Source organism: Anolis sagrei, chromosome X (genome assembly GCF_037176765.1).
Source record: "Anolis sagrei isolate rAnoSag1 chromosome X, rAnoSag1.mat, whole genome shotgun sequence".
NCBI classification, from domain to species: domain Eukaryota; kingdom Metazoa; phylum Chordata; class Lepidosauria; order Squamata; family Dactyloidae; genus Anolis; species Anolis sagrei.
The window spans coordinates 34,100,374-34,126,736 of NC_090034.1; the positions used below are offsets into that span (position 1 = coordinate 34,100,374).

At 39.9% G+C, this 26,363-nt stretch overlaps 1 protein-coding gene across 1 annotated transcript in view; it reads right to left on the reverse strand.

Annotated features, from left to right (window-relative positions):
* Nucleotides 1–26,363, reverse strand: part of HIRA (histone cell cycle regulator) — a 76,244-nt gene that overhangs the window by 24,591 nt on the left and 25,290 nt on the right. The window contains exons 7-16 of the mRNA XM_060785893.2: nucleotides 25,934–26,094; nucleotides 19,007–19,174; nucleotides 17,505–17,618; nucleotides 13,629–13,699; nucleotides 7,516–7,621; nucleotides 6,801–7,028; nucleotides 6,069–6,154; nucleotides 3,433–3,627; nucleotides 1,061–1,231; nucleotides 21–213 (exon numbers count right to left, since the gene is read on the reverse strand). Of these exons, the coding sequence (XP_060641876.2) occupies nucleotides 21–213; nucleotides 1,061–1,231; nucleotides 3,433–3,627; nucleotides 6,069–6,154; nucleotides 6,801–7,028; nucleotides 7,516–7,621; nucleotides 13,629–13,699; nucleotides 17,505–17,618; nucleotides 19,007–19,174; nucleotides 25,934–26,094 (1,493 nt within the window). The remainder of the gene's footprint in view (nucleotides 1–20; nucleotides 214–1,060; nucleotides 1,232–3,432; nucleotides 3,628–6,068; nucleotides 6,155–6,800; nucleotides 7,029–7,515; nucleotides 7,622–13,628; nucleotides 13,700–17,504; nucleotides 17,619–19,006; nucleotides 19,175–25,933; nucleotides 26,095–26,363) is intronic.

Genomic DNA, 26,363 nt, shown 5'->3' on the forward strand with positions numbered 1-26,363 from the left:
AGGAGATTGCTCTTTAGTACCTGAACTGTCAGAGTGACCGGCATGAGCCTCGCATCCTTCCGAGGCCTGCCTTTCTTCTTCTTCTCTACTTCAAGTTCCAATTTACGCTTCGACAGTGACATCGGCTTGGCTGGAACTTTCTCCTCACTGTCGCTGCTGCTCTCTAGGAGATCCCTGGGTTTATTGTCCCTAATTGAATTCTGCTCCTTCAGTCTGAAGGACAAAGAGAGAAAAGATTAGTTGCCCAGTTGATGTCAGGTTTCTTAAAGTTTCCCAAAAGTAGCCCATGGCCTAGATAAACATCAGGCAGGCTCAACAATGTTAAGGGGTGGACTTACAGTTCAGTTTAGGGGAAAGCTACATTTTGTCCCGGCTAAAGTCCCAAGATGCTGCTGAGGCCAGAGCTGTCCCTACCATTAGTCAGTGAGGGGTTGCCTTAAACTGCAGGTGCAAAACAAGTCATCCAAAGAGAGAACTGTGTGCCATGCGGCCTCAAAGGTAGCCCCAAGTAAGATGCAACTGCCAGTCGAGTCAACTTTGGAGCATGAAATAGGAAAGTGTGCTTCTTTGGCTTTATTCTAATTTTGATCTTAGCAGCTTATGGTCTGTGTTGAAATCAACTCCTGGTCTTGCTTTGGTAGAGAATGGAGCTTTTCCTTTTTCTGCTTCCGAAGAAGTATTTCTATATTGGCCACATATACAGCTGTCTCTTGGGTTGCTCGAAGGATGTGTTCATACGGAACAAACTGTTGGCCTTGTAAAATATGGAGAGTTGTTGTTCTGCTTTTAAGGTCTAGTAGGGAATCAATGTAGCCCCATTAAGAAAACCTCTATGAATATTACTGCCTACTTTGAACTGATGATGGCCTACCGGTGTCCCAAGAAGAGATATTTTCCAACCCTGCTACCTGGTCTCTTTTTAGATGGAAGTGCAAAGAAACTCTGTATGCGAAGTACACACTTTTCTAGATGATTACACGCCTGCCATGTGCATTAAGATCCACCGCAGCTACTGTTAACCTCATGTGCATTCTCTCACTTGTGGAGTTCAACCCCTCACCTGTCTATGGCAATCTGATTCGTGTGCACGATAGCAGAAGTCCCTGAGGTGGCTTTGGATCGCTCTGTAAATCTCGAATCAAATGCTTTCATTGGCTCGATCTTGGATGAAGCCGTCAGCACAGAGGGTGATGATGTAGGAGGAGCAACTGAAGCCGAGGTAGCATTTACACTGCAAAAAGAAAAGGTAAGCTCACAAGGTGTGGATGAGGGCAATCTCCCCATTTCAGTTTCCCCACAACCTAGTATGGTATCTAGTAACAAGGAGTATACTGGTTCTGAATACAGACAATGCTTTTTGGACAGTTGTAGACTGCAGCTACAGGACTACACCTATATGCTGTCTAAAATGGTACTTCCTACTTGGAGAGTGCCCTTTGACCATTTGGAAGGTAGACAGTCCCCACCCAACTTCCTTTTTCAAACACTCTTCGAGTGAAGACTGTTAACTGATGGGAGAAATATTTGCCATTCCCCAGAAATATCTAGATCTCAGGAGAAAGTAAGGGGAGGTTTAAACCATCTCTGTGTTAGTGTGTCTCCAAAATGAAACCTGATGTGGCTACTAAGGGGTCACAAAGGTTGTACATCCTGGTGACATTACATATAAGCATCTCTGTATCTTTATAGTACTATTAAATACTCAATGTAAAAAGCTAAAATAAAAAAATGAAGCACACACGCACACAGGTACCCATGGGTTTGTCACTAATTCAATATGGGATATAATTGTTCAAAGTCTGAAGTGATTATCTGACTCAAATTAACATTGGTATGGGAATCAATATATTTTATACCACCAGATGTAAGGAGGGAAGGTAACAATAATATCATCAGTGGGTGAGGATCTTTACTAAAGTGTTTCATTCTGTGAAACTCTTGGACTCTTACAATAAATCATTCATTTGGTATATGTATCTAAATTTATTTATGAAAACTTGTTTTGTGTTTTCAGTTTGGCAGTGGTAGAAAAATCTGCCCATCTTCTCCTCCTGACTCCCAGAAGGAATTGGTTTCTGAAAGTATTGTTTTAATGCCCAACTACACTGGAAAATTTAAGGTCATATGGATCTGGCTTGTAGGGTTTATACCACTGTTAAATAATATCAAGATGTAATTATGTGTCCAGGAATTGATTATGACCAATTCTTGCAACTAAATCCAGAAGACAAACTGTTAACCTAGCAGGAATTAGATGTTCACAACCACTCTAGAAAAGAATTGTCACTAGATTGCTTTATTGTATGGGCAGTTGGATATCTGCTTCTGTTACTGTACTGCTGCTTTTTATTATTGTGAATCAAAAAATAGGTATAATGGTCCCAAAGTTGGAAGTATAGTCCCTGTAGTTTATCAAGAGACAGGCTGTTTAGCTTTTAAATGAAAATTTAATTGTATTTTTACTTCGTCGTTCAGACACAAGCATTTTTTAAAATTTTTATATTTCCCTTTTTTAAAAAAAATGGTGTGGATGTGTCATGTTATTGTTGGTTGCCTTGAGTCCCAATGCAGAGAAAGCCGAGATAGTCATAAAGTTAGCAGTAATAATAATAATAATAATCGTGGATTAGCAAAAATCCTTTAAATAAGGTTTGAGTGTGGGACGACAACTCTGGAGACCAGGCTTTGCGTCTCTGTTTGTCCCTGAAAATCCAATAGGGAATCCTGGACAAATTGCTGACTCTTAGCCCCAGGAAACCCTATGATGGATCAACTTTAGGTTTGCCTAAGTTGGGAATGACTTGAAGGCGAATAACATGGAATAAAAAACACCTACTACTTAGTATCAAGTAAGTGGAACTTAGTATTTAGCGCGTCTCCTCACAGAGGAGAAGAGTTGGGGTACAACTATCTACGCGCTTGGAAGAGAAGGGTAGATTTGGAAAGATATGCAAGCTAGTGGTACCATCTACTCTTCCAAGCTTCCATATGGGGATGGTGGACTCCAACCAGCTCCAAACTTAATGTCCTGGTAAGGCAGCTTAAGCAGCTCAGGAACTGAGCAAAGCTAGGAATCTACAGTGAAAGGAAGAGACGTTCCTTTAAAAAAAAGCAATGTACAGGCCCTTGACTTACACAGTCAGAATTCTCTTTACACCTCTTTACGCCAGTGTAAGGACTCTTTCCAGTGTTGTGCCAGGAGGCATGATGGGCACCTCTTTAGAAGGCGACGTGCCTTACTTATTTCAAACGATGGTAGGCCACTTCTACTCAGGTCCCTGAACTTCTGTCTGACAATCTCACCCTGTGTGTCTGAAGCAATCTAGGGCTAGCAAAAAGTTTTTCCATGGTGGTTCTGAACTGATACATGTTGCACAGAGGAGGAGGAACATTCCAAAAGCTAGGCAATGAAATCTTCCACTCAATACTGACCCATCTTTGTTGGCTGTGTCTTCGGCGGGCTTAACACTGACCGCCGTGGGTTCTAAGGCCGGCTTAGAGGTGCCAATGGAATTGGTTGCATTGTAATCTAAGGACATGAGCTGATTTGTTTGGGAAGCGGACATCATTGAGCCTGCTAAGGATCCAGAGATTGGGATACTATTGAAAAAAGCGGTGGAAAAATCCCTATTCAAAGGAAAGGAGAGGAAAAGAGACAACAGTCAAGGAAAACGTTACTGTGCAGAAATCAATCACGAGATTATATGCATGCTCACATGATCAAAGAAGCACAGACTTTGCACACAACCATATGCCGGGGTTCAGAAGAAAAGCGAGAGCTTCTTATCAGAGAGTTGATCGAAACTTATCTCTCAACACTCCCTCTTCCCCAGTCAGCCTTAGTCATACAATAAAATACTTCCAATACTGTCCATGGAAATAGACCTCCCATAAATTCTCAGAGATGAACATGCCAACGCAAGTCTGGGTCTCCCAGTGTATTTTCAGAGCTGAAATAGAAATGGGTCAGCCCTATCCCCATCATTCAGCAATTTCCATGCAAAAATAATTCCAGAAATAAAGAATCAGGGGCTACCAATTCAGAGAGACAATCTCAAAACTCCATGAATTGCGGCCATCAGTTCTAGAAGTGACAAGAGCAGACTCCTAACAGTGTAGCACTTGGGAGTTCTCCTAACAAACCATCATTCAACATGCTGCTCACCAGGTAACTTTGGGACAGTCACAATCTCTCAACTTCACCTGCCTCATAGGGTTATTGACAGGATAACACAGCAATACGATTAGAAACCAAAATGTAAATTTAGTATAGAAACGGTTTCTAGTTAGGAGTATTGATAGCTCATCAAGTCTGTGGCGCCACTGTTACTATCAAGATCTTAAGGAAGGTCTGGAAGCTCTTCCAGACTAGACCTCTGGTCTTTCAATGAGTTTGTAATCTCGCTTGACCATCACAAATGTTCTTCTAGATCATGTGTGTCAAACTCTGGGCCTACAGCTTGAATCCAGCCAGCATGTGAGTTGATGTGGCCTTCTAGATGCTAAACTACAACTCCTCTATTCCCATCATTAGACATCATGACTAAGGTTGATGGGAGTTGGGATATAATTATATTTGGAAGGATGTACAGGCAGTCCCTGAGTTACAAACATCTGACTTACAAACAGCTCATCACTAAGAACGGGGGTGAGACAACAGGAAGTAAGAGAAATCTACCCCCAGGAAGGGAAATTCGCTCCTGAAAGAGTTAACATGGGGAAAGTATGTCTCTGCAAAATTCAATTAGCACAGGGACAGAAAGTGAAGGGAAATTTTCTGAACAAGGGCACAGACAGCAAAACAAACACCACAGGGTTGTTGTAGGTTTTTCATGCTGTATGGCCATGTTCTAGAAGCATTCTCTTCTGATGTTCCACCTGCATGTATGGCAGGCATCCTCAGAGGTTGTGAGGTCACCACAGGGGTGTCATGCTTTCCCTATGTTACCCAAAGCGCTGATATATATATAGAGAGAGAGGGGTGTGTGGCTGGACTTACACTTAAAATGCACCTGTTCTGACTTACATACAAATTCAACATAAGAATAAACCTACACAACCTATCTTGTTTGTAACTTGGGGACTGCCTGTAGTTTGTTCTGTTTTGTCAGGAGAGTGTGGTTTGGACTGAGAGACAAGGCTTGTGGATATGATGTCTGGCTTTAAAATGTCCTTTAACCTTTTCCCAACCTCAGAGCCACAAGTGCTCTTGAGTTGCTGTTCCCATTATTCCCAGCCCGCATAGCTGATAAACAAAAATGATAGGAGTTGTTGTTCCATAACATCTGGGGACCCAAGCTGGCTAAAAACTAAAGAGTGTTGACCACTATGTAAAATATTCTCCATCCATGGATTGAACGGCCCTTTGAGGGCAACCATCAAACTGATGTGGACCTCCATGATAATGCATTTGACACCCCTGGTCTAGATCAAACTGAACGTGTGGAAAAACAAATGGACAAGAAAGCTATGCTATCTGCATCTTCATACCTTGTTAATAGCATGGCACTAGGGGGTAAGAAAATTCTGTAGCATCACAAATGATTCCAGACAGAGTAACATTCTAAGAGTTAGTTGAGACGCTACATACAGAACTAAGTTCTCCACTGTATTGAAAGTGATTTGCAGTTATATATATTTCATTCAATGCAGACAGGGAACGTACCTGTTCTCATTGCCATTTCATCCTCACAATGCCATGAGGTGGACTTGTAGGTTAGATAGTGACTGGCTCAAGGTCACACCTGTGAGCTTCATGACTGTGTTAGAGGTAAAACCTGGATCTTCCCATTTCCAACTAACTCCCACACCACACTAACTCTCCCATTAATTTCACTTATACATTAAAACCTAGTTCTTTGCAGGATTTACTGCCACATGCAATCTCAAACACTATGTCTCCCTGCCCTGCCTTATACAACAATATATTGTTTTACTGCAACTTGTGAATGAATCTATTTGGAGTAAGACTGCAAAATCAGTTATGCATGACAAGAAGGGATTTGTAAATTATGGGTTGGGAAAAATTCACAAGATAGAAGTGAAAACAAAACCTCAGCATTATGTACCCAGTGTCCAGCTGAGCAATGCAAAGAGGTGTGATCCGTCTCCGACCATCGGCCGTCCGGGTCTCAACTTGCTTCTTTAGGAGATTCTGTCAGAGGAAAGGTGGTTATTGGAATGTCTGCTTTATACATTTTACAACCAGGCTACATCAACAGCCCACATATTACCTTCTCGAGAAGGACTCATCTGTCTTGCAAAATTCAGTACTGACAGAGCTGAACAACAGTGACAACAGTCCTCAAAACAAGTGCTTGGAAGAACTTCTAAAGTTGTACTTCCAAAGGTTTCTACTTATGGAAACCCTGTGTCCTCGAGCTGAACAGCGTTGTCTTAACGGATGCGAAGAGAGCGTAGCAAAGAGGCATCTTGCTAACAGGAGGCCAAGGCAGTTTCCTGAAACTTTCTGAAATCTAAAATATATCAGCTAGACATACTGCGTCCCAGGGATGCATTCTCTATGTGTCATCGTCCTTGTAGGCACATGCTACGTAAGACTCCTTCTCTGAAACATGGCTTCCTCTCTGTCCTCTTCTGTTGTCTTGAAAATGTATTTAGATGAGTTATGACAGTAACTGCACTGCAATTTGGTTTTTACCTCTTTTGGACTATGCTTTCATCCATATCTGTTCTCTCTTCCCTGATTCACTTTTTGGTTATTTCTTTTCTTGCATTACAACACATGCACTGGTATTTCATTCACAAGCTTTATACATGAAGGATGACAGAATATCTACCTTCCGAATGTCCTCCAAGCTTTCCCCATTCACCATGCTGGCCACCTTAGGAGGTGCTGTTGTTGCTGTTGAACCCGTGGTCTCTCTCGCTGCTTCATTCTTCTTTTCCACTTGCTGCTGCCTTTGCTGGTACTTCAGCATCTCTGGGTTCTCAATAATAGCAGTAGACAGATGTGCCTCAGTCATTATGGCCAAGCTTTTACCATAGGTAGACTGATGGATGTTGCTCTGAAGGGTGTAAAAGTTTTAACACTAAATGGCTGTTGATATCTTGAGAAAGGCTGACAGCAAACTGAGGCAAAACTGAACAGCCTGATCCTGAACACTGGCTTGTCATTCATTCCTACCTTTTCTCCCTTTGCCAAAAATGCTGGTTTTCATCACTGTGTGTTAATAAACGCCAATTGCTATGTTTTCCACGATCTCTAGCAATCGATCTCTTCCTAGTTCTAAAGCTCTGCTTAAACGAAGATGCAATGCACAGAACTAGCGATCCTCAGAATAAAAAACAGAGGTAGGGAACTTTGTATTTAACTGCTGACAATAGCAGGAAGGTAACGTAGGCACAGACAAACAAAAGGATCCCCTTACATTCCTGGGTGCAATCCAAAATATATGACAAACGGGTAACATCACCCTGCATCATCAGCAACATCCTGCCGTTTGTAAAACGAGAGGCTCAAAAATCAAGCCAGGTCAAAAGAATACACTGTACCTTCTCCTCCTCACTCAGGGGATCACCAAGCTCATCTTGGGAAAAATCCAAAAAGGCCACTGACCCATCCATGGAGCACACCAAGATGCCAAGCCCATTTAAGGTCCTGAAGGGCAAGAAGTCAAAGATTTGGTGATTAATACAGTCCATAAAATGGAAGGGGGGGGGGTAACAGCACCTGTAAATGGAAGGCTAAAAGATAGTTGATAGGCTGGCCAACCCTAAATCGTATCTAAATGTTCATAGCCATTGAGAAGCAAAAACATCCTGGGTGTCCCAAAGACACTCCCATGAATCCTCACCACAATTCAGCAAATCCAAACTCAACAGTCACACATGAAGTACATAAACTGAGATGCCAAATGAAGTGTGAAGAAGCAATGATGCAGTAGCTCCCATGCCACCAGGGCCATGTGAATACCAGGCCAGGTGTTTACAGTAACAGATATTAAATCGACACATGGAAATTATCCTCTATCAGAGAACAAACGTGAAACCCAAACAGAGAAGCTGGGAAAAGGACACCTCTGGAGCTTATCTGTCAGGTGGCCTTGGTTTTGCACAAGCACGTTATGCTTTGAGAAGAATACTTTGCCACCGAACAATGAGAGAAACTGGCACCTATAAGCACCAACACGGAACACATTCCTGCTCCTTCGTTGTGGATCCAAGATTTTAGCAATTCCAAAGTGGCAATTATTAGATACACGTGACTTTATAACACACACACACAAAGGGCTCAACACAGTAGACAGATGCATCGAAAAGGAAGAAAATGATAGGCGATGGATGACACTATTAGAAGGCCTGCCTCAGGAAGTTATGGTTAATTTCACAGTATTTAATGTGTGGAGAAGAGCTATTGCAGTGTTGCAAGGATCAAAAGGCAACCTATCCATCCCCTCACCTTCTCTAATTATTTGATTTCAATGTCTTGCCCACTGGGTCTATTTTGAGCAGCTTTCCAAACGATTTAGGACCCATGGTTTTCAAACCACAGTCCACAGACTTGTGCAAGTTTCTCCGAAGCATATAAGGAATTTGTCAATGAAAAGATCCATAACAACAGACGGGTGTCACCCGGATGACAGTTTGCCATGCCTTCAGCCACAGGAAGGAAGGCAAGGTAATAGCACTGCCTCACAGTCTTGGGTCCAGTGCCTTGCAGCATGAACAGACTGTATGGCAAACAGAGTATACAGGAAAGCAGCTAATATGGTTGGATCAACAAAGGATGTGGTGCGCACAGATACCTTGAATTTCATGAAGTTATAATCGATTGGTAGTCACATCCATGGACATGTCTTCACAAGCAAGCGTTGGCAGAAGAGTGTGTTGTTCATTATCAGGAAGTCCAGCATGCATCATGTGTAATGATTTGTTGACAACACATTACTATAAAATACATGACATTTCTGGGAGAGGCTGCCTGGAGTTTTGGGGTCTGGTGCCAGCAAGAGGCAAGGTGACACCCAACTCTATAACTCCTTTCTGCCTCCATCCAAGTAGATTTGGTCCTAAACTGGTGCCAGGCCTCAGTAGTGAACTAAGCAGGGCAACTAAAATGAAACTTAATCCAGAAAGGAAAGACATCCACCTGTTCACTTGAAAGACAGATCTGGAAATGGGGATTCCATCTGTTTTCAATGGAGTTATATTTGCCATGAAAACACATGTTCACAATTTGGGGATCAATTTATCCCTGAGCCTGGAGTATGTGCTTTTAACTTAATCTTTGATCTTTGATATTGTTGTTTTTAAATTGTTTTTAAATTGTGTTAGATTTTAGCCTGTTCTTGTAAGCCGCTCAGAGCCCCAGGGGAGTGGCGGCATGTAAGTTTGAATAATAAATAAATAAATAAATAGTTTCATTATCTTCCAATTAAACTTTATATTTATCCTTTTATTTACACGTTTGTATAGTTTTTAATTTGAATTGTTTTAAATGTGTTGGGATCTACCAAGCTCCACCGAGCCCCATAATTGGGAGAAAGGCAAGAAGTGATTTTAATGTTTATGTATATGTATAGTCTATTCATGTCCCGGTATTGAATGTTTGCCGCTTATGTGTTGTGCTCTGCTCTGAGTCCCCTTCGGGGTGAGAAGGGCGGGAAATAAATGCTTTAAATAAATAAATAATAACTAAGAATAAATGAATAAAACAATAGCAATAATATATGTATGTATGTGTATATCTTCAAAATTGTATTAATTATATATATATTATATAATATGCTTTCAAAACAATATTATATATATATATATATATATATATATATATATATATATATATTAGTATATTTATTTATTTATTTAGAGCTTTTATAGCCCGGTCTTCTCGACCTCCGAAGAGGGACTCGGGCCGGCTAACAGCAGAAAATTCAACACAAATATAGTAAACATAATAGCATCATAATACATTAATACAAAATACATTAAAATACAGATCATACAATATCATACAATTACAAAAGCCATGTCATCAGAATTGTGTGTGTGTGTGTGTGTGTGTGTGTGTGTATATATATATATATTTCCAACACACACACACACAGATCTTTTTCTCTCTTCAAAATTGTATCATATGAATATATAAAGTATCTCTTAAAATTATATTAATTATATGAATATGTATACAATATTACATATATCTCCATATGGAGCCCTCAGTGGCACAGTGGGCTAAACCACTGAGCTTCTGAACTTGCTGACCAAAAGGCCGCCAGTTCAAATCCAGGGAGCGGGGTGAGCTCCCGCTGTTAGCCTCAGTTTCTGCCAACCTAGTAGTTTGAAAACATGCAAATGTGAGTAGATCAATAGGTACCGCTCTGGCGGGAAGGTAAAGGTGCTCCATGCTGTCATGATGGTTATATGACCTTGGAGGTGTGTATGGACAAGCTCTTTGGTTTAGAAATCGAGATGAGAACGAATCCCCAGGGTCAGACATGACTCAGGGGAAAACCTTTACCTTTATCTTATATATATCTCTCTCTTCCAAATTGTTGTATTAATTATACTAACATATACCTTCAAAATTGTACTACATTAATATATATATATATATATATATATATATATATTCTAAAGTACATTAATTATAGGAGTATAAATATATATTTCTTCAAAATTGTGTTAATTATACTTGTATATGTGTATATATATACATAATATACCTTCAAATTGTATTAATTATGTATCTATATCTATAATACATCTATATATCTTCACAATTGTATTAATTGTATGAATATTGACATAACTTCCCAACACTCCTCAAAGTGCCTTGAGTTTTGGTTTTGGGGAGACAGATGATAATAATACTTTGAATATTAACAGCAATGTTGAATATTAACAGCAATGATGATTTTACTACCCAAGGGTTTCATCAACTTTGAACGCTGAATTTTCCCCCTCGATGCTTTTCCTTTGCCTTACAATGTGACCGATTCAAGGCCGCTCTGAACAGTTTGAGACAGAGTGCCCCAAGAAGCCTTGAAATGGGGATGAAATAGTCTTAAGCTAAAGATCAATAGACCCTCCTTGGCCTACTCACTTCTGCGAGGCCTTTTAGGCTGCTGGAATCAGCAAGCCTCAGCTCAGCAGCTCCCTCATGGAGTTCTCCTTCCTTCACAGGAGGCTGCTCACTAACACTTCCCCACCTGCAGGGGGAATGATTGAGAACAGGGGCAATTTCCTTCCACTCGAAGAACCACTGTGCCATCTAATGGCCAGGAGGCAGTACTGCACCGTCACCCATACAGCATAGTGGGCCCTTTCTATCTGTTGGACCTCAGCACATATCCAAATCTACAAACCCTCCAATCCCATGGCGTCGTAAAACCTCTTTTATAAAATGGCCAAATCAATGGTAGAATCTGTGGATACGGAGGGCCAACTGTGCAGATATTCTCAATTGAGCTGTCAGAATTTAAATGAGCTGTTGGAATTTAAAACACAACTGAAGGCCTACCCAGCCAGTTGTAACTGGGTCTTTTAAATCACCTTCGATGTTTATTGCATTTTCTCTCTTGTCTTGGGGATTTTAAGATGTGCTTTCACAGTTGCATTTTAGCCATGCTTTCATATGAAGCTCAGGTCGCTGCTGCCAGAAAACAGGCCTTTTTCCATCTACGACAAGCGAAGCAACTGGCACCCTACCTATCTGACGAGGCTCTGGCAACTGTCATCCATGCCACGGTCACGTCTAGGCTGGACTATTGCAACGCCCTGTATGTGGGCCTTCCGATGTCTACGACCCGAAAGCTTCGTATTGTTCAGAATGCGGCAGCCAGGTTACTCACAAGAACGCCCATGAAATGCCATATAACACCGGTGCTGCAACATTTACATTGGCTTCCAACTGAGTACTGTGGCCTGTATAAGATGCTAGTTCTGACCTTTAAAACTCTTTACGGCCAGGGTCCATCGTACCTTAGGGACCGCCTCTCCTTCTCCCATCATCGGAGGTCGCAACGACCAGCCCAACGTGACTTACTCCATATACCGGGTCCTAGAGAAGTGCACTTGGAAAGGACCAGACGCAGGGCTTTTTCTATTTCTGCCCCTGCCTTATGGAATTCCTTGCTGCCCTACATGAAAGCCATGCGTGACTTAGGGCCTTTTACTCTCGCACTTAAGACCTGGCTTTTTACTAGAGCATTCAATCTCTGTTGATTTTTAATTTTTGTATGTATGTATTTTATCTTTTGTAATTTAGCTGTAAATCGCCTGGAGCATTCTCGGATGGAGGGCAATTAATACGTTATTAAATGACGACGATGATGATGATGATATGAGACTTTATAAGCACATTGAGGCCCCTTCTACACTGCCTGATATCCCAGGATCTGATCCCATTTCATCTGCTTTGAATTGGATTATATGAGTCTACATTGCCATATAATCTGGGATAAGAAGGCAACCTGGGATGAAATCCTGGGATAAAGGGCAGTGTAGATCCAGCCTAAGAATGCTGTGCCTGTATCCGAAAGGAGAGGAGGATAATACATTGTTGTTGTTGTTGATGATGATGATGATGATGTTAGTTCCTAAATCCATTCCATAGGACACCTGAATGAAACTTTGCTTGACCAAAACAGTTTAAGAAACTATGATCCTCATCCACACAGCCATATAATCCAGTTTCTGAATCTGGATGATCTGTTTTGAACTGGATTACAGTATATACTCGAGTATAAACCGACCCGAATATAAGCCGAGGCACATAATTTTACCACAAAAAACTGGGGAAATGTATTGCCTCGAGTATAAACAGAGGGTGGGAAATGAAGCAGCTACTGGTAAATTTCAAAATAAAAATAGGTACCAATAAAATTACATTAATTGAGGCATCAGTAGGTTAAATGTTTTTGAATATTTACATAAAACTGTAATTTAAGATAAGACTGTCCAGCTCTGATTAAACCATTATTCTAAGCTTCTTCAATGTAAAATAATAAATGTAATAAAATAACAGTAATAGAGTAAAATAATGTAACTGTAATAATAATAATAATAAATAGAGTAAAATAATAAATGTAAATAATATTAATAATAACACAGAAAAATAATAAATGACATTGACTTGAGTATAAGTCGAGGGGGGCTTTTTCAGCCTAAAAAAGGGCTGAAAAACTCAGCTTATACCCGGGTACATACGGTAAATGGCTGTGTAGACTCATATCATCCAGTTCAAAGCAGATAATCTGGATTTAGAAACTAGATTATATGGCAGTGTAGATGGGGCCTATGAGAAACTTTAGAGTCCCAAGATTATGCTTCTCCACACTTTTTCAAAACCATGGCATTAAAAACCCCACAACTTCCTCTTGGCTACAGATGCCCGGGCAATGGAAATAAAGGACATTATTTTGATACACATTTGTTGCACGCCTTAGGCATATAAATACACAAAAACAAAGCAGGAAAATATTGTCAGTTTATGTCTTTAGGAAGAGAACTGAAAGACATTAGAAGTCAAATATGATAGGATGTCTGTTCGGTGACACTACGAATGAAGGTGACGTAGCAAAACCCAAAAGCGACAGGATGAGTGGATGGAAAATGATCACATTTCTGCACAATTTCCTGGCCTAGAATCAAAGCCGTCTTACCATGAGATGTCCATAATCGACTTGTCAAACAGCTCGTGAATGACCACCAAAGGCCTTTTCAGACATGTCAGCTAAAGAAAAAAAAAGTTGGAGACTGGTGAATGTCATTGGCCATCTTCAAACTAGCTGAGTAATAAATTTATTATTATTATTATTAGTAGTAGTAGTAGTAGTAGTAGTAGTATTCCCTACTACCTTTAAGATTTAGCCACAGATTGAAAAGCAGTCTATGTGTTAAAGGCATGCTAGTAGTATTTCCAATAGTAAAAAAAATCTAGAGGTAGAGAGGTACACTTTTATGCAAAACTACAGAGACAGAATAAGGCTTGAGATAGCCTGCTAAACCAATAATATCCAGGGAAGTCAGAGTGATCCCATCAAAAAGAGACCCTGAATGCACAACAAGCGATGCTTCTCTATCTTGACCCAAGTCTGGACCACAAGATTAAGACCACATGCTGCTTATTTTTTCTTTGAACAAAACCCTCTTCTGGCAGGCCTATCAGTCAGTCCAAGTGTGACTGGAATCCAACTTCCATCATCCTCTGTCAACCATCCCAAACCCCGCTAGTATTTTAAACTGAAGGTTCTGTGTGCCAAATTTAGCCCACAACCATCATGGGTGGGATTCACATGTCTCCCTGTATTTGGGTGTACTTTAGCTCCCATAATCCTCTATCAGTCCATCCCTTCCAGACACCACCACTATTTTAAGTTGGTCATGATGGGTCTGTGGGCCCAATTTGGCCGAGATCCATCAAGTTCTATAAGACCCTTTGTGGATTACAGGCAGCTAAAAACAAAGAGGACCCAATACAAAACAGGTCTACACAGTCAGTTTTAAGTATGAATTTTAAAATCACATTATATTTTTATTGCATTTTAACTTCTGTGTCATGTGTTTTAATATGCGTATGTTTTAGTATGTACCTTTATGGAATGGATTTTAACTAGGTTTTAATATGTGCTTTTATAGCTATGTTTGGTATAAGTTGATTAATAATAATAATAATAATAATAATAATAATAATCTTTATTTATAGACTGCCCTATCTCCCCAAAGGGACTCAGGGCGGTTTCCAACAAATATGGCAAACATTCAATGCCAAAAGAAAACCATAGAAACAGTTTGCGTCAGGACAAGATACATTAGACAATATAGAACAACGTAACTGTAACTTAATAAATAAAATAGCAAAAAAATAAAAATAAAACAAAATAAAAATAAAAACATTATAAAATACAAAAATCCTGATAAACACACTAAGAATCAAATATAAAACTGAATACATCAGAGCTCCATCAGGTGAGGTTCAACAATAGTAATGGCCAGGAGTACTAAAATGGACCTAATCAACTATCAAAGGGCTGGATGAGGGATAGTGCAAACAGCGTATCATAGGGCCAGGGAAGTGGATGAAGTGGTGACCTAGAGACTGGGCCTAGGAAATCATCGCTCTCAAAAACTTGCTGGAACATCCAGGTTTTCAGTTCACTACGAAAGGAGGACAGTGTGGGGGCTTGCCCTATCTCCCTGGAGAGGGAGCTCCAAAGTTGGGTGGCCACCACTGAGAAGGCCCTCTCCTTCGTCCTCACCGTGCTTGTGACAGTGGTGGAAGTGAGAGGAGGGCCTCCCTGGCAGATCTTAGAACCCACACCGATTCATAGGGAGATGTGATCACAAGGATAAGCAGGGTCTGAACCATTTAGGGCTTTGTAAGTCATAACCTGCACTTTGAATTGGGACTGGAAATGTATCAGCAGCCAATGGAGCTGCTTTAATAGGGGCAATCTCGATGTAACCAAGGCATGGATCACTGTGGCCAAGTCAGGATATCTGAGGTACGGTTGCAGATGGCGCACAAGCTTTAACTGTGCGAAGGCCCTCCTGGTCACTGCCAACACCTGAGCATCAAGCATCAGTGTTTAATCTAGGAGGATGCCCAGACTGCAGACCTATCCTCAGGGGGAGTGTAACCCCGTCGAGCACAGGTTGCTACGCAAAACCCCAATCAGCCTAACGACTGACCAGGAGGACCTCTGTCTTGTCTGGATTAAGCTTCAGCTTGTTAGCCCTAATCCAATCCATCACAGCTGCCAGGTACTGGTTCAGGATCTGGGAGACTTCCTTGGAATTTGGTGGAAAAGAGAAGTAGAGTTGAGTGTCATCTGCGTACAAATGGCACCAAACTCCAAAACTCCAGATGACCTCACCCAGCAGTTTCATGTAGATATTAAAAAGCAAGGGAGATAGAATGGAACCTTGCAGGACCCCACAGGTAAATGGCCAGGGGTCCTAGCAGGAGTCGCCCAGCTTCACAAACTGGTTGCGATCATCCAGGAAGGAGCGGAGCCACTGCAAAACAATGCCCCTAAGACCCATTCTGGAGAGCCGACCCAGAAGGATACCATGGTTGATGGTATCGAAAGCCACTGAGATATCCAAGAAAACCAACAAGGACACACTCCCCCATCTAGCTCTCTGCGGAGGTCATCCACCAAGGCGACCAAAGTCATTTCTGTACCGTGACCAGGCCTAAAACCAGACTGCGATGGATGAAGATAATCGGTATCATCCAAGAATTCCTGGAGCTGAGAAGCTACCAATTGCTCTAGAACCTTGTCCAAAAAAAGAAGATAAGAAATTGGCCAATAGTTATTCAATACTGAGGAATCTACTTATATGTGTATGTATGTGTGTTTTTTATCAATGAAACTTAATAATTTATTGTATTTATTGTAATTTATTGTTCATTTGTTTTTGAATTTGTTGTACCCCGCCTTGAGCCATCAAGAGAGGCGGGTAATAAATAAAATGTACTATTATTATTATTGTTATTATTATTATTATTATTTACTAATAGAGATGTATTTGACTATGTTGTGTGTCGCCTCGAGCTGAAAGGAGAGGTGGGTAATAAATTATTATTATCATAATCATAATCATCATCATCATCATCATCATCATTATTACTATTATCATTATTTGAAACACAACAAGATTAGTACACAGCAAACAAGATCACTCTGCTGGTTGTTGGATTGGATCGCATCGTCCTAGACACTTCCCAAGTGTCTAGGACTATGTGATGGATTGGCAAATAATGCATGCAGATCCCAGCAGGATTATTACTATTATTACTGTTATTATTGTTGTTGTTATCATGCAGTTCTAAGATGCACTTTCCCCCTTATATAAACATCTCTAAAAATGGGGTGCGTCTTAGAATCACAGGTGTATTTTTCTTGGTGGTAATGGTACTGAAGTTAGGGGGTGTCTTACAGCTGACGGCTTCTTACAATTGAAGAAATATCATATTATTATATTATTAAATTCTAAGTTGCACTTTTCCCCCTTACATAAACATCTCTAAAAATGGGGTGCATCTTAGAACCATAGGTGTATCTTATATAATTTTGGTGATGGTCCTGCAATTAGGGTGCATCTTACAATCGATACCATCTCACAATGGAAGCAATATGTTGTTGTTGTTATTATTATTATTATTATTATTATTATTATTATTATTATTATATTTTTCAATCTAAGATGCAATGTTTTAATACAAACATCTCTAAAAATTGGCTGTGTCTTGTAGGTGTATTTTATTATATTTTTGTTGGTGGTGATGGTACTGATATTAGGGGATGTCTTACGACTGATGGCATCTTAGAATTGAAGAAATATATTATTATTATGTTTCTTCAATTCTAAGGTGCACTTTTCTCCTGAATAAACATCTTTAAAATTGAGGTCCATCTCAGAATGCCAGGTGTATCTTACGTATTTTTGTTGGTAGTACTGAAATTAGGGTGTGCCTTACAATCAATGGCATCTTACAATTGAAGAAATACAGTATTATTATTGTTACTTACCCAGACAGAAAGAGAGCGGTCTTTGCTTCCAACGGCACAGCAACAATATGGACAGGTAGGCTTTGTTGAACTTCCATTTTTTTGCTTCTTTTTGAAGATTTTTGGGTTGAATTTCTAAGAACGAAAAAGGCTCCTCTTAAAAGTTCATAGAGCCATGGAGTTGGAAGAGACGTCGTGGGCCATCCAGTCCAACCTCATTCTGCCAAGAAGCACGAAAACCCCCAATAGATGGCCATCCAGCCTCTGTTTCAAAGCCTCCAAAGAAGGAGCCTTCACAACATTTCAGGGCAGAGAGTTCCATTCCTGAACAGCTCTCACAATTAGAAAGTTCTTCCTAATGTTCAGGTGGAATCTCCTTTCCTATAGTTTGAAGCTGTTGCTCTGCATCCCAGTCTCCAGGGCAGCAGAAAACAAGATTGCTCCCTCCTCCCTTTGATTTCCCCTCACATCTTGATCCATGGCCCTCATCATGTCTCCTCTCAGCCTTCTCTTCTTCAGGCTAAACATTCCCAGCCCTTTAAGCCACTTCTCATAGGGCTTGCTCTCCAGACCCTTGATCATTTGAGTCGTCCTCCTTTGGACACATTCCAGCTTAGAGTCAACATCTCCCTTCAATTGCAGTGCCCAGAATTGGACACAGTGTGATTCCAGGTGTGGTCTGACCAAGGCAGAATAGAGTTGTATGACTTCCCTGGATCGAGACACTAGACTCCTAATTATGCAGGCCAAAATCCCATTGGCTTTTTTAGCTGCCACATCACATTGTTGGCTCATGTTTAACTTGTTGTCCACAAGGACTCCAAGATCTTTTTCACACGTCCTTCTGTCGAGCCAAGCATAGTCCCCAATTCTGTATCTTTGCATTTCATTTTTTCTGCCTAAGTGGAGTGTCCTGCATTTGTACCCATTTAATTTCATTTTGTTAGTTTTGGCCAATCAGTTCTCTAATCTTTGAGTCGCCTAAGGGCTGAGAAAAGAGGTATATAAATGAAGTAAATAAATAAATAAATAATTTGTTAAGACAGTCTTGAATTCTGCTCCTGTCTTCTGGAGAATTAGTTATCCCTCCCAATTTGGTCCCGTCAGCAAACTTGATGATCATGCCTTCTAACCCTTCATCTAAGTCATTAATAAAGATGTTGAACAGAACCAGGCCCAGGACGGAACCCTGATTCTGGCACTCCACTCGTCACTTCTTCCCAGGATGAAGAGGAAGCAGTGGGGTGAATCATCCTTTGGGTTCATTCGCTTAACCAACTACAGATTAACTGTAGTTTTACCTAGTGCCTTCATGCACTGGGATTCTAAAAAACATCTCACACTTTTTATATTCAGAAGTATTTCCCATCCCAATCAGAATTTCATCAATCAAAATGCTCCATCTGGGTGAGCCTTTTTTTTTTTTTTTTTTTGACTTGCCTATATCACCTGCCCGTATTTGTACTGCATTGGTTTGAATTCTGGATGGCTACATCAAGCTTTTGGGATGGAAAGCGACTTACCACCACCGTCACCGCTTTGCGATGCCCTACAAAATCCATGTTGGTTTTCCACCCGTCCCTCTCGATGATTTGTGCTGTGGGCCCGGAGTTATTCATGGCATGAGCAGAAACGAGGTAGTGCCCATCCGGCGACCAGCTGAGACGCAAGACGTGGGTCGTCCCTCCGCACTGAAAACAAAATAAAGCCACCCTAAAGAATCTGATGTTACTTGTGAGTTTGGAAATGTACAAGGGATAAATTTGTACAACATTTTAGCATTCCCATTTTCATGGACGCTACCTGTCACTGGTGTCAATGGAAATTTTTGTTTGCACAAAATCTCCCCCTTGGAAGGGAAATCCACTCCTGGAAGTCTTATCATGAGGAAAAGGGGTCTCCACTGAAGCTTTATCTCCAATACTTGTTTCCACAACAAGCCACATTTTTCAAAACCCAATTTCCCCAGGGACAGAAAGTGAGGTGACAGACAGCAAACCAAACACCACAGGGTGTTAACCCTTCCCTATGTTATCCAAAGCTTATATATATATATATATATATATATATATATATATATATATATATATATATCTGGAGTTGCACTTTAAAAAATGTACCTGTTGCAACTTACAAACAAATTCAGTTTAAAAACAAATCGACAGAAAATATCTTGTTAGTAACTTGAGGACTGCCTGCATATGTATTTCATAGAAATGCATTTTAATATGTGTTTCATACAATATTTTATAATGACGAGTTTTCAGCTGTGTTGTACTCCGCCATGAGGAGAGGAAAGTAAGAAATAAAATTATATTAAAATTCAATATATGATACACTATAAGAATATATTATGCTGTATATACTAGAAGATAAGTTGAGTTTTTCAGCTCTTTTTTGGGGCTGAAAAAGCCTCCCTTGGCTTATAATGGGGTCAAGCTAGGCAGTGGAGCCTAGATGTCATTGCTTGAAATATATAATATATTTCTCTCTCTTCTTCCCCTCACAGTGTGTTTTCTTTTCCATATCCTCCCTCATTCTGCTTCTCCTTCCAGGCTGGAGTTGCCCATTTTGAAAACTCTTATTTTTTTTTAAAAAAAAAGAGAGAGAAGGGGATGCTTTGAAAAGGGAAAGGAGGATGCCAGGAAGAATAAAAAGATGGTGTATTTACTTTATATGTGCATTTTTGTTCCCTTGGAAGAGTTCACTGGCCTTTGCCTGAGGGCTGAGAAAAGCGGTATAGAAATAAAGTAAATAAATATAGAAATAAAGTAAATATAGATCTATAAATACGTTTCTATTTATGCATGTTTCTCCTGAAGTCTTTGCAAACCGTATGTATCCATTAATCTTATAAAAGCATCTTCCCCTGAAATATTTGTTATCTCCTACAGATATATAGGCATTTCCCCATGCAAGCCTTTGCAATCCCTATGTACCTCTATATGTCTGTCTGTCTATCTATACACATTAATTTTATATGTGCATTTTCCCCTCATAAGTGTGCAGGTCTTTGCAAATCCTATATGCATATAGATATCTAGAGATTTCCATGTATCTGCTTATCTGTATCTATATATATATACATTATTTTTATATATGAATTTTCCCCTCACATGTTTGCAAGTCTCTGCAAATCCTATATAGATATAGATAAATATATAGAGGTACCTATATGACTTCTCTGGATCTAGACACTAGACTATTTAAGCAGGCCAAAACCCCATTGGCTTTTCTAGCCACCACATCAAATTGTTGGCTTATGTTCACCTTCCTATCCACAAGGACTCCAAGATCTTTTTCACATGTACTGCTGTCGAGCCAGGCCTCCCCGATTCTGTATCTTTGCATTTCATTTTTTTTTTTGCCTAAGTGGAGTGTCTTGCATTTGTCCCTGGTGAACTTCATTTTGTTAGCTGTAGCCAATCATCTCTCTAATCTGTTCAGGATAGAACCCTGCTTATGACACTCCACTCGTCACCCTTTGGGTTCGTTCACTTCACCAATTACAGATCCACCTAAATGTAGTTTTGCTTAGCTCACATTTGACTAGTTTGTTTGCCAGAGAACAGGGACATTTCAATACAAACCCTGTGAGCCCCAGAACATGGCCTACGATTCTGTTAAATCACATGAAAGTCACTGGCACCTTCAACGTATTTCTTTTGGTTCAGTCAATCAATTTGTTTATTGTACCAGACCAAGGCCATGAGAAAAAGCGACAAAACGTACTGAAAAGTATGTTCAGAGCAAATAAGGAACAGGAGACACTGAACAAAGCTTATTCTCGCTCTCATACAAAAAATACAAACATTATGGATTGCAGATAAATTACAAATAAAATTCAGGGAGGGGGGAATCGAATTAAGTATTTGTGTCTCTAAGACCATTCATGGCAATTTTATCTAAGTGCTGCATATTCCTTGGAGCCACTCCAAAAAACCTGAACCGATTGTACAAAAGAGTTCCCGTTTTCATTGGTCAGCAAGGGTTTATGCTCTTTTGGTTACCCTCCTCCATCTTCTTCTTTGTTTTATAGCTTTCCCCTTTGTTAGCCATGGCTCTAAGCCAGTGTTTCTCAACCTGGGGGTTGGGACCTCCGGGGGCGTTGTAAGGGGGTGTCAGAGGGGTCGTCAAAGACCATCAGAAAACACAGTCTTTTCTGTTGGTCATTGGGGTTCTGTGTGGGAAGTTTGGCCCAATTCTCTCATTGGTGGGGTTCAGAATGCTATTTGCTTGTAGGTGAACTATAAATCCCAGTAACTACAATTCCCAAATGTCTAGGCCTAATTTCCCTCAACTCCACTAGTGTTCATGTTTGGGCATATTGAGTATCTGTGCCAAGTTTGATCCAGATCCATCATTGATTGAGTTCACAGTGCTCTGGGTGTAGGTGAACTACAACTCCCAAACTCAAGGTAAATGCCCACTAGACCTTTCCAGTATTTTCTGTTGGTCATGGGAGTTCTTTGTGCCAAGTTTGGTTCAATTCCATTGTTGGTGGAGTTCAGAATGCTTTTTGATTATAGGTAAACTATAACTCCCAGCAACTATAACTCCCAAATGACAAAAATCAATCTCCCCCCCCCCCCCCAAAAAAAAAACTACCAGTATTCAAATTTGGTTGTATCGGGTATTTGTGCCAAATTTGGTCCAGTGAAAGAAAATACATCCTACATATCAGATATTTACATTACGATTCATAACAGTAGCAAAATTACAGTTACAAAGTAGCAACGAAAATAATTTTATGGTTGTGGGTCACCACAACATGAGGAACTGTATTAAGGGATCACGGCATTCGGAAGGTTGAGAAACACTGCTCTAAGCAATCAACCAGGTTATAAATACGACACACCCATACACCTTTTCCTTCTCAAAGAAGAGCAAGTGGGTTCCCCAAATAGGTTTGCCGCAGCTTGGGTCACAGGAGTTGACAGCAAAGATTGATCACTCAAATAATAGAAGAATGGCATAATTATACTAAAGAAAGGGACATTGCTAAACAATTTAGGGAATTCTACAAAAGATTATACAAAAAAGGCACAGTGAAGAAGGAAGACATAATAACATTTATTTCCAACAAAAAAATATCCAAAATTTCTGATAAAGAAAGAGAGCTCCTAAATACACCGATAAAAGAAGACGACGTAAATGAGGCCATAAACAAATTGGCAAACAACAAGGCGCCAGGACCTGATGGCTTCACGGCACAATATCATAAATTATTTAATGAAGAACGAGTTACACATTTAAAAGAAATTATGAATAATATAATGGAAGGACAAGAGATGCCGGAAACCTGGTGGGAGGCATACATAACATTAATCCATAAGGAGAATACAGATCACACAAATGTTAAGAATTATCGTCCTATATCACTCTTAAACTGTGACTACAAGATTTTTGCAAGCATAGTTGCTGCAAGATTCAAAGGATTACTTTAAAAAAGAGTTAAGGAAGATCAGAGAGGATTCCTCCCGAACAGACAGTTGAGGGATAACATAAGATCAATTTTGAATATAGTGGAGTACTACGAGAAGAACAGACAAAAAGAAGTAGGCCTTCTCTTCCTCGATGCCGAGAAGGCGTTCGATAACACGAACTGGGATTTCTTAACACATACATTAAAAGAAATGGACGCCGGCCACCAGATATTAAATGTCTTTAAATCCATATATGCCAAACAATCGGCAAAAATCATAGTGAATAGTCAATGCACCGAGAAAATTAAAATACAAAAGGGAGTGAGACAGGGATGCCCCCTATCCCTGCTATTGTTTATACTGGTATTAGAAACTCTTCTAGAGGACTTAAGAACAGATAAAGACTTAAAGGGCACAAAGATTAGATCCGAGGAATACAAAGTCTTGGCATTTGCGGATGATGTGGTATGCATTATGGAAAATCCGACTGAACTCGCTCGGAAATGGTTAATAAAAATTGAGGAATTTGGGAAGCTAGCTGGATTTAAGATAAACAGAAGTAAGACCAAAATACTAACTAAAAATGTAAAGGCAGATGGAAAAGATAAGATCACTAAAGAAACAGGAATGGAAATAGTCAAAAAAATTAAATATTTAGGAATAACAATCTCTGCATCTAATGCAAGCCTATTTAAAGATAACTACAAAAAGGTATGGGAAAATATACAAAAGAAACTTAAAAACTGGAAATACCTTAATTTATCTTTATTGGGGAGAATCTCTGTTATCAAAATGAATGTGTTGCCCAAGCTGATTTTTCTGTTTCAAACGATCCCTATTATTAAAACATGTGTGCTTTAAAAAATGGAATAAGGACATCTTAAACTTTATCTGGGATGGCAAAAAACCAAGGATTAAATACAAAAATTTAATAGATACAAGATACAGGGGAGGTCTGGCAATGCCTGACCTACAATTGTATTTTGAAGCGTGTGCTCTGTCTTGGACCAAAGCGTGGGCTACCCTTGAGCCAAAAAGAATTCTGACTCTCGAAGGATATGACATCAGAAGAGGATGGCATGCCTACTTGTGGTACAGAACGGCGAAGGTAGAATTTTTTTTTAACAATCACTATATTAGATCTTCCTTACTAAAAGTTTGGAACTAATACAAGGGCTACATCGACACCAGAACACCCAAGTGGATATCACCATCGGAGGCATTCCATAAGAGAGAGCTACCTAGGGAAAGATGGCTCAGTTATAAACAACTCCTGATAAAAGACAATAATGAATGGCGTATAAAAACCATGGAAGAACTTAAAGAGATAGATGAGGAAATTGGATGGTTTCATTACTTACAGGCTAAATAATATTTTAAGGAAGATTGTAAAGTTGGCTTTAATGACAATGACACCTGTTGGGATATTATAATGAGAAAGGAGAAAAAAGTGATTAAATTACTATATCAGAGCCTATTGGAGTGGAGCAATGAAAAAGACTTGGTAAAGGGAAATATGACCAAGTGGGCAAGAGATATAGGTCGCTCCATATTGCTTAAAGAATGGAACAGGTTTGGAAAGATAAAATAAAAATCACAAGCTATCCCCATAATAGAAAACTGCTATAAAGTATTATATCGATGGCATCTAACGCCAGTCCAACTAGCCAAATTAACTAGAAAACACAACAATTTATGTTGGAAATGCAAGAAAGAAATATGAACATACTACCATCTATTCTGGAGTTGTAATGAGATTCAAAAGTTCTGGTCACTGGTCCACAAACACATACAAAACATAATTAAAACGAAATTCGACATGAAACCAGAGTATTATCTACTGAATATAACAAATCTTGACTTAAAGAACGAGGAAAAACATTTCTTTTACTTATCAGCAGCGGCAAGAATATTAATTGCACAAAGATGGAAGACTAAAGAAATACTTTCAAACGAGGACTGGATTAAGAAGGCTACAGAATGTATGGACTTGGACAGAATTTCATGTTTAATAAAGGACCAGAGTAAGGGAAAACAAACTAATTGGAACCAATTAAAAGAATACCTAAAAGGGAAAAACAAACTCAATATATAATATTAGCTAAAAGGAATTAAACAGAACAAAGAATAAAAATTAGACCATAAGAAGACGTTACAAATTGAAAGATATTACCTCTGTGGACTGAACGGAAGTTACAATGGCTCCCCCCCCTCCTTTTTTTTCTTTTTCTCTCCCCCTCAGATGTCCTCCCCAGACACCCTCTACCCACTCTCTATCTAATTTCCTACTTTTCTGTTACCACGATTGTTCTCCCTCTTTCACTGTTAAAGGAAAAATCACAATAAAGATTATTCATAAAAAAAGAAAAAGAAAATGTTAACGGTGTCCTGTCATAAGGTAATGCCTTAAATAAATTATGTCATTTATATATTTCCTGCCTTTATATTCCAAAGTGAGATCTAAGGAAGCTTAAGGCAACACTTGGCCGGCAACGGCCCCCCAGCTCTGGAACTCTCTCCCTAGATAGACTGGCACCCACCCTGTCCACGTTTTGCAAGGACCTAAAAACAAGGATGTTTTACTGTGCCTATGACTAAACAGTTCACCAGATAACTGTCCCCTAATTGTAATTTACCAACAGCTCTTGCACTTTAGCATTGCCCTCTGCCCTATAGACCTGGCATTCCAATGCCAAATGACATTACCCTTCCAGCCGTAACTTTTACTGGATTTTGCACTTCTCCATTAGTCCTGTCCTGAAACTATTGCACAAATCCTTAGCCCTCCGAGCTCAGTATTTACTACGGTTCAGGCTAGGGATTGTTTGTATGATGCTGTGTTGTGTTATTGCGATGTGTTTATTTTATTTTTGATTATTTTGATTTTATTTTATTGTGTTGTGTTTCATTCTATGTTTTCCAGACTTGTCCCTACGTCAGCCGCCCCAGTCCCTTTGGGGAGATGGAGGTGGGGCATAAAAATAAAGTTATTATTATTGTTGAAACAACAGCCATGGCATGTACCTCATCAAACGGTTTGGTGATGCTGGTTTCAAGCTGCCAGTCCATAGTCCGCCACACTTTCAAGCTCCGGTCGTCCGCTTGGGAGGCGATGTATTTCCCGACCGGGTCCCACGTTAGCCCTTTAACCAAGCCAGAGTGACCCTTCAGCGTGGCAAGGATTTCTAAAGGCGAGAAGGAGGGGTTTCAGAAAAGAAACTTGGGTGTCTGGAAAGAAACAACTGGCAAAAAAAGCTGGAGGAGGTTCAAAAAGTCTAGCTGTAATGGGAAACATCTGGCCCTTTAGATATTGCCAGGTTACCATTCCCATCATGAGTGACTTTGCTGTCTGGGGCTCTTGGGAGACAGCATATGATGATATACAGTATAATTCCAAGGCCTTGGAAGATAAGATACAGCAATGGTTTCCAATGGTTCCCACCCTTTGGAAGAC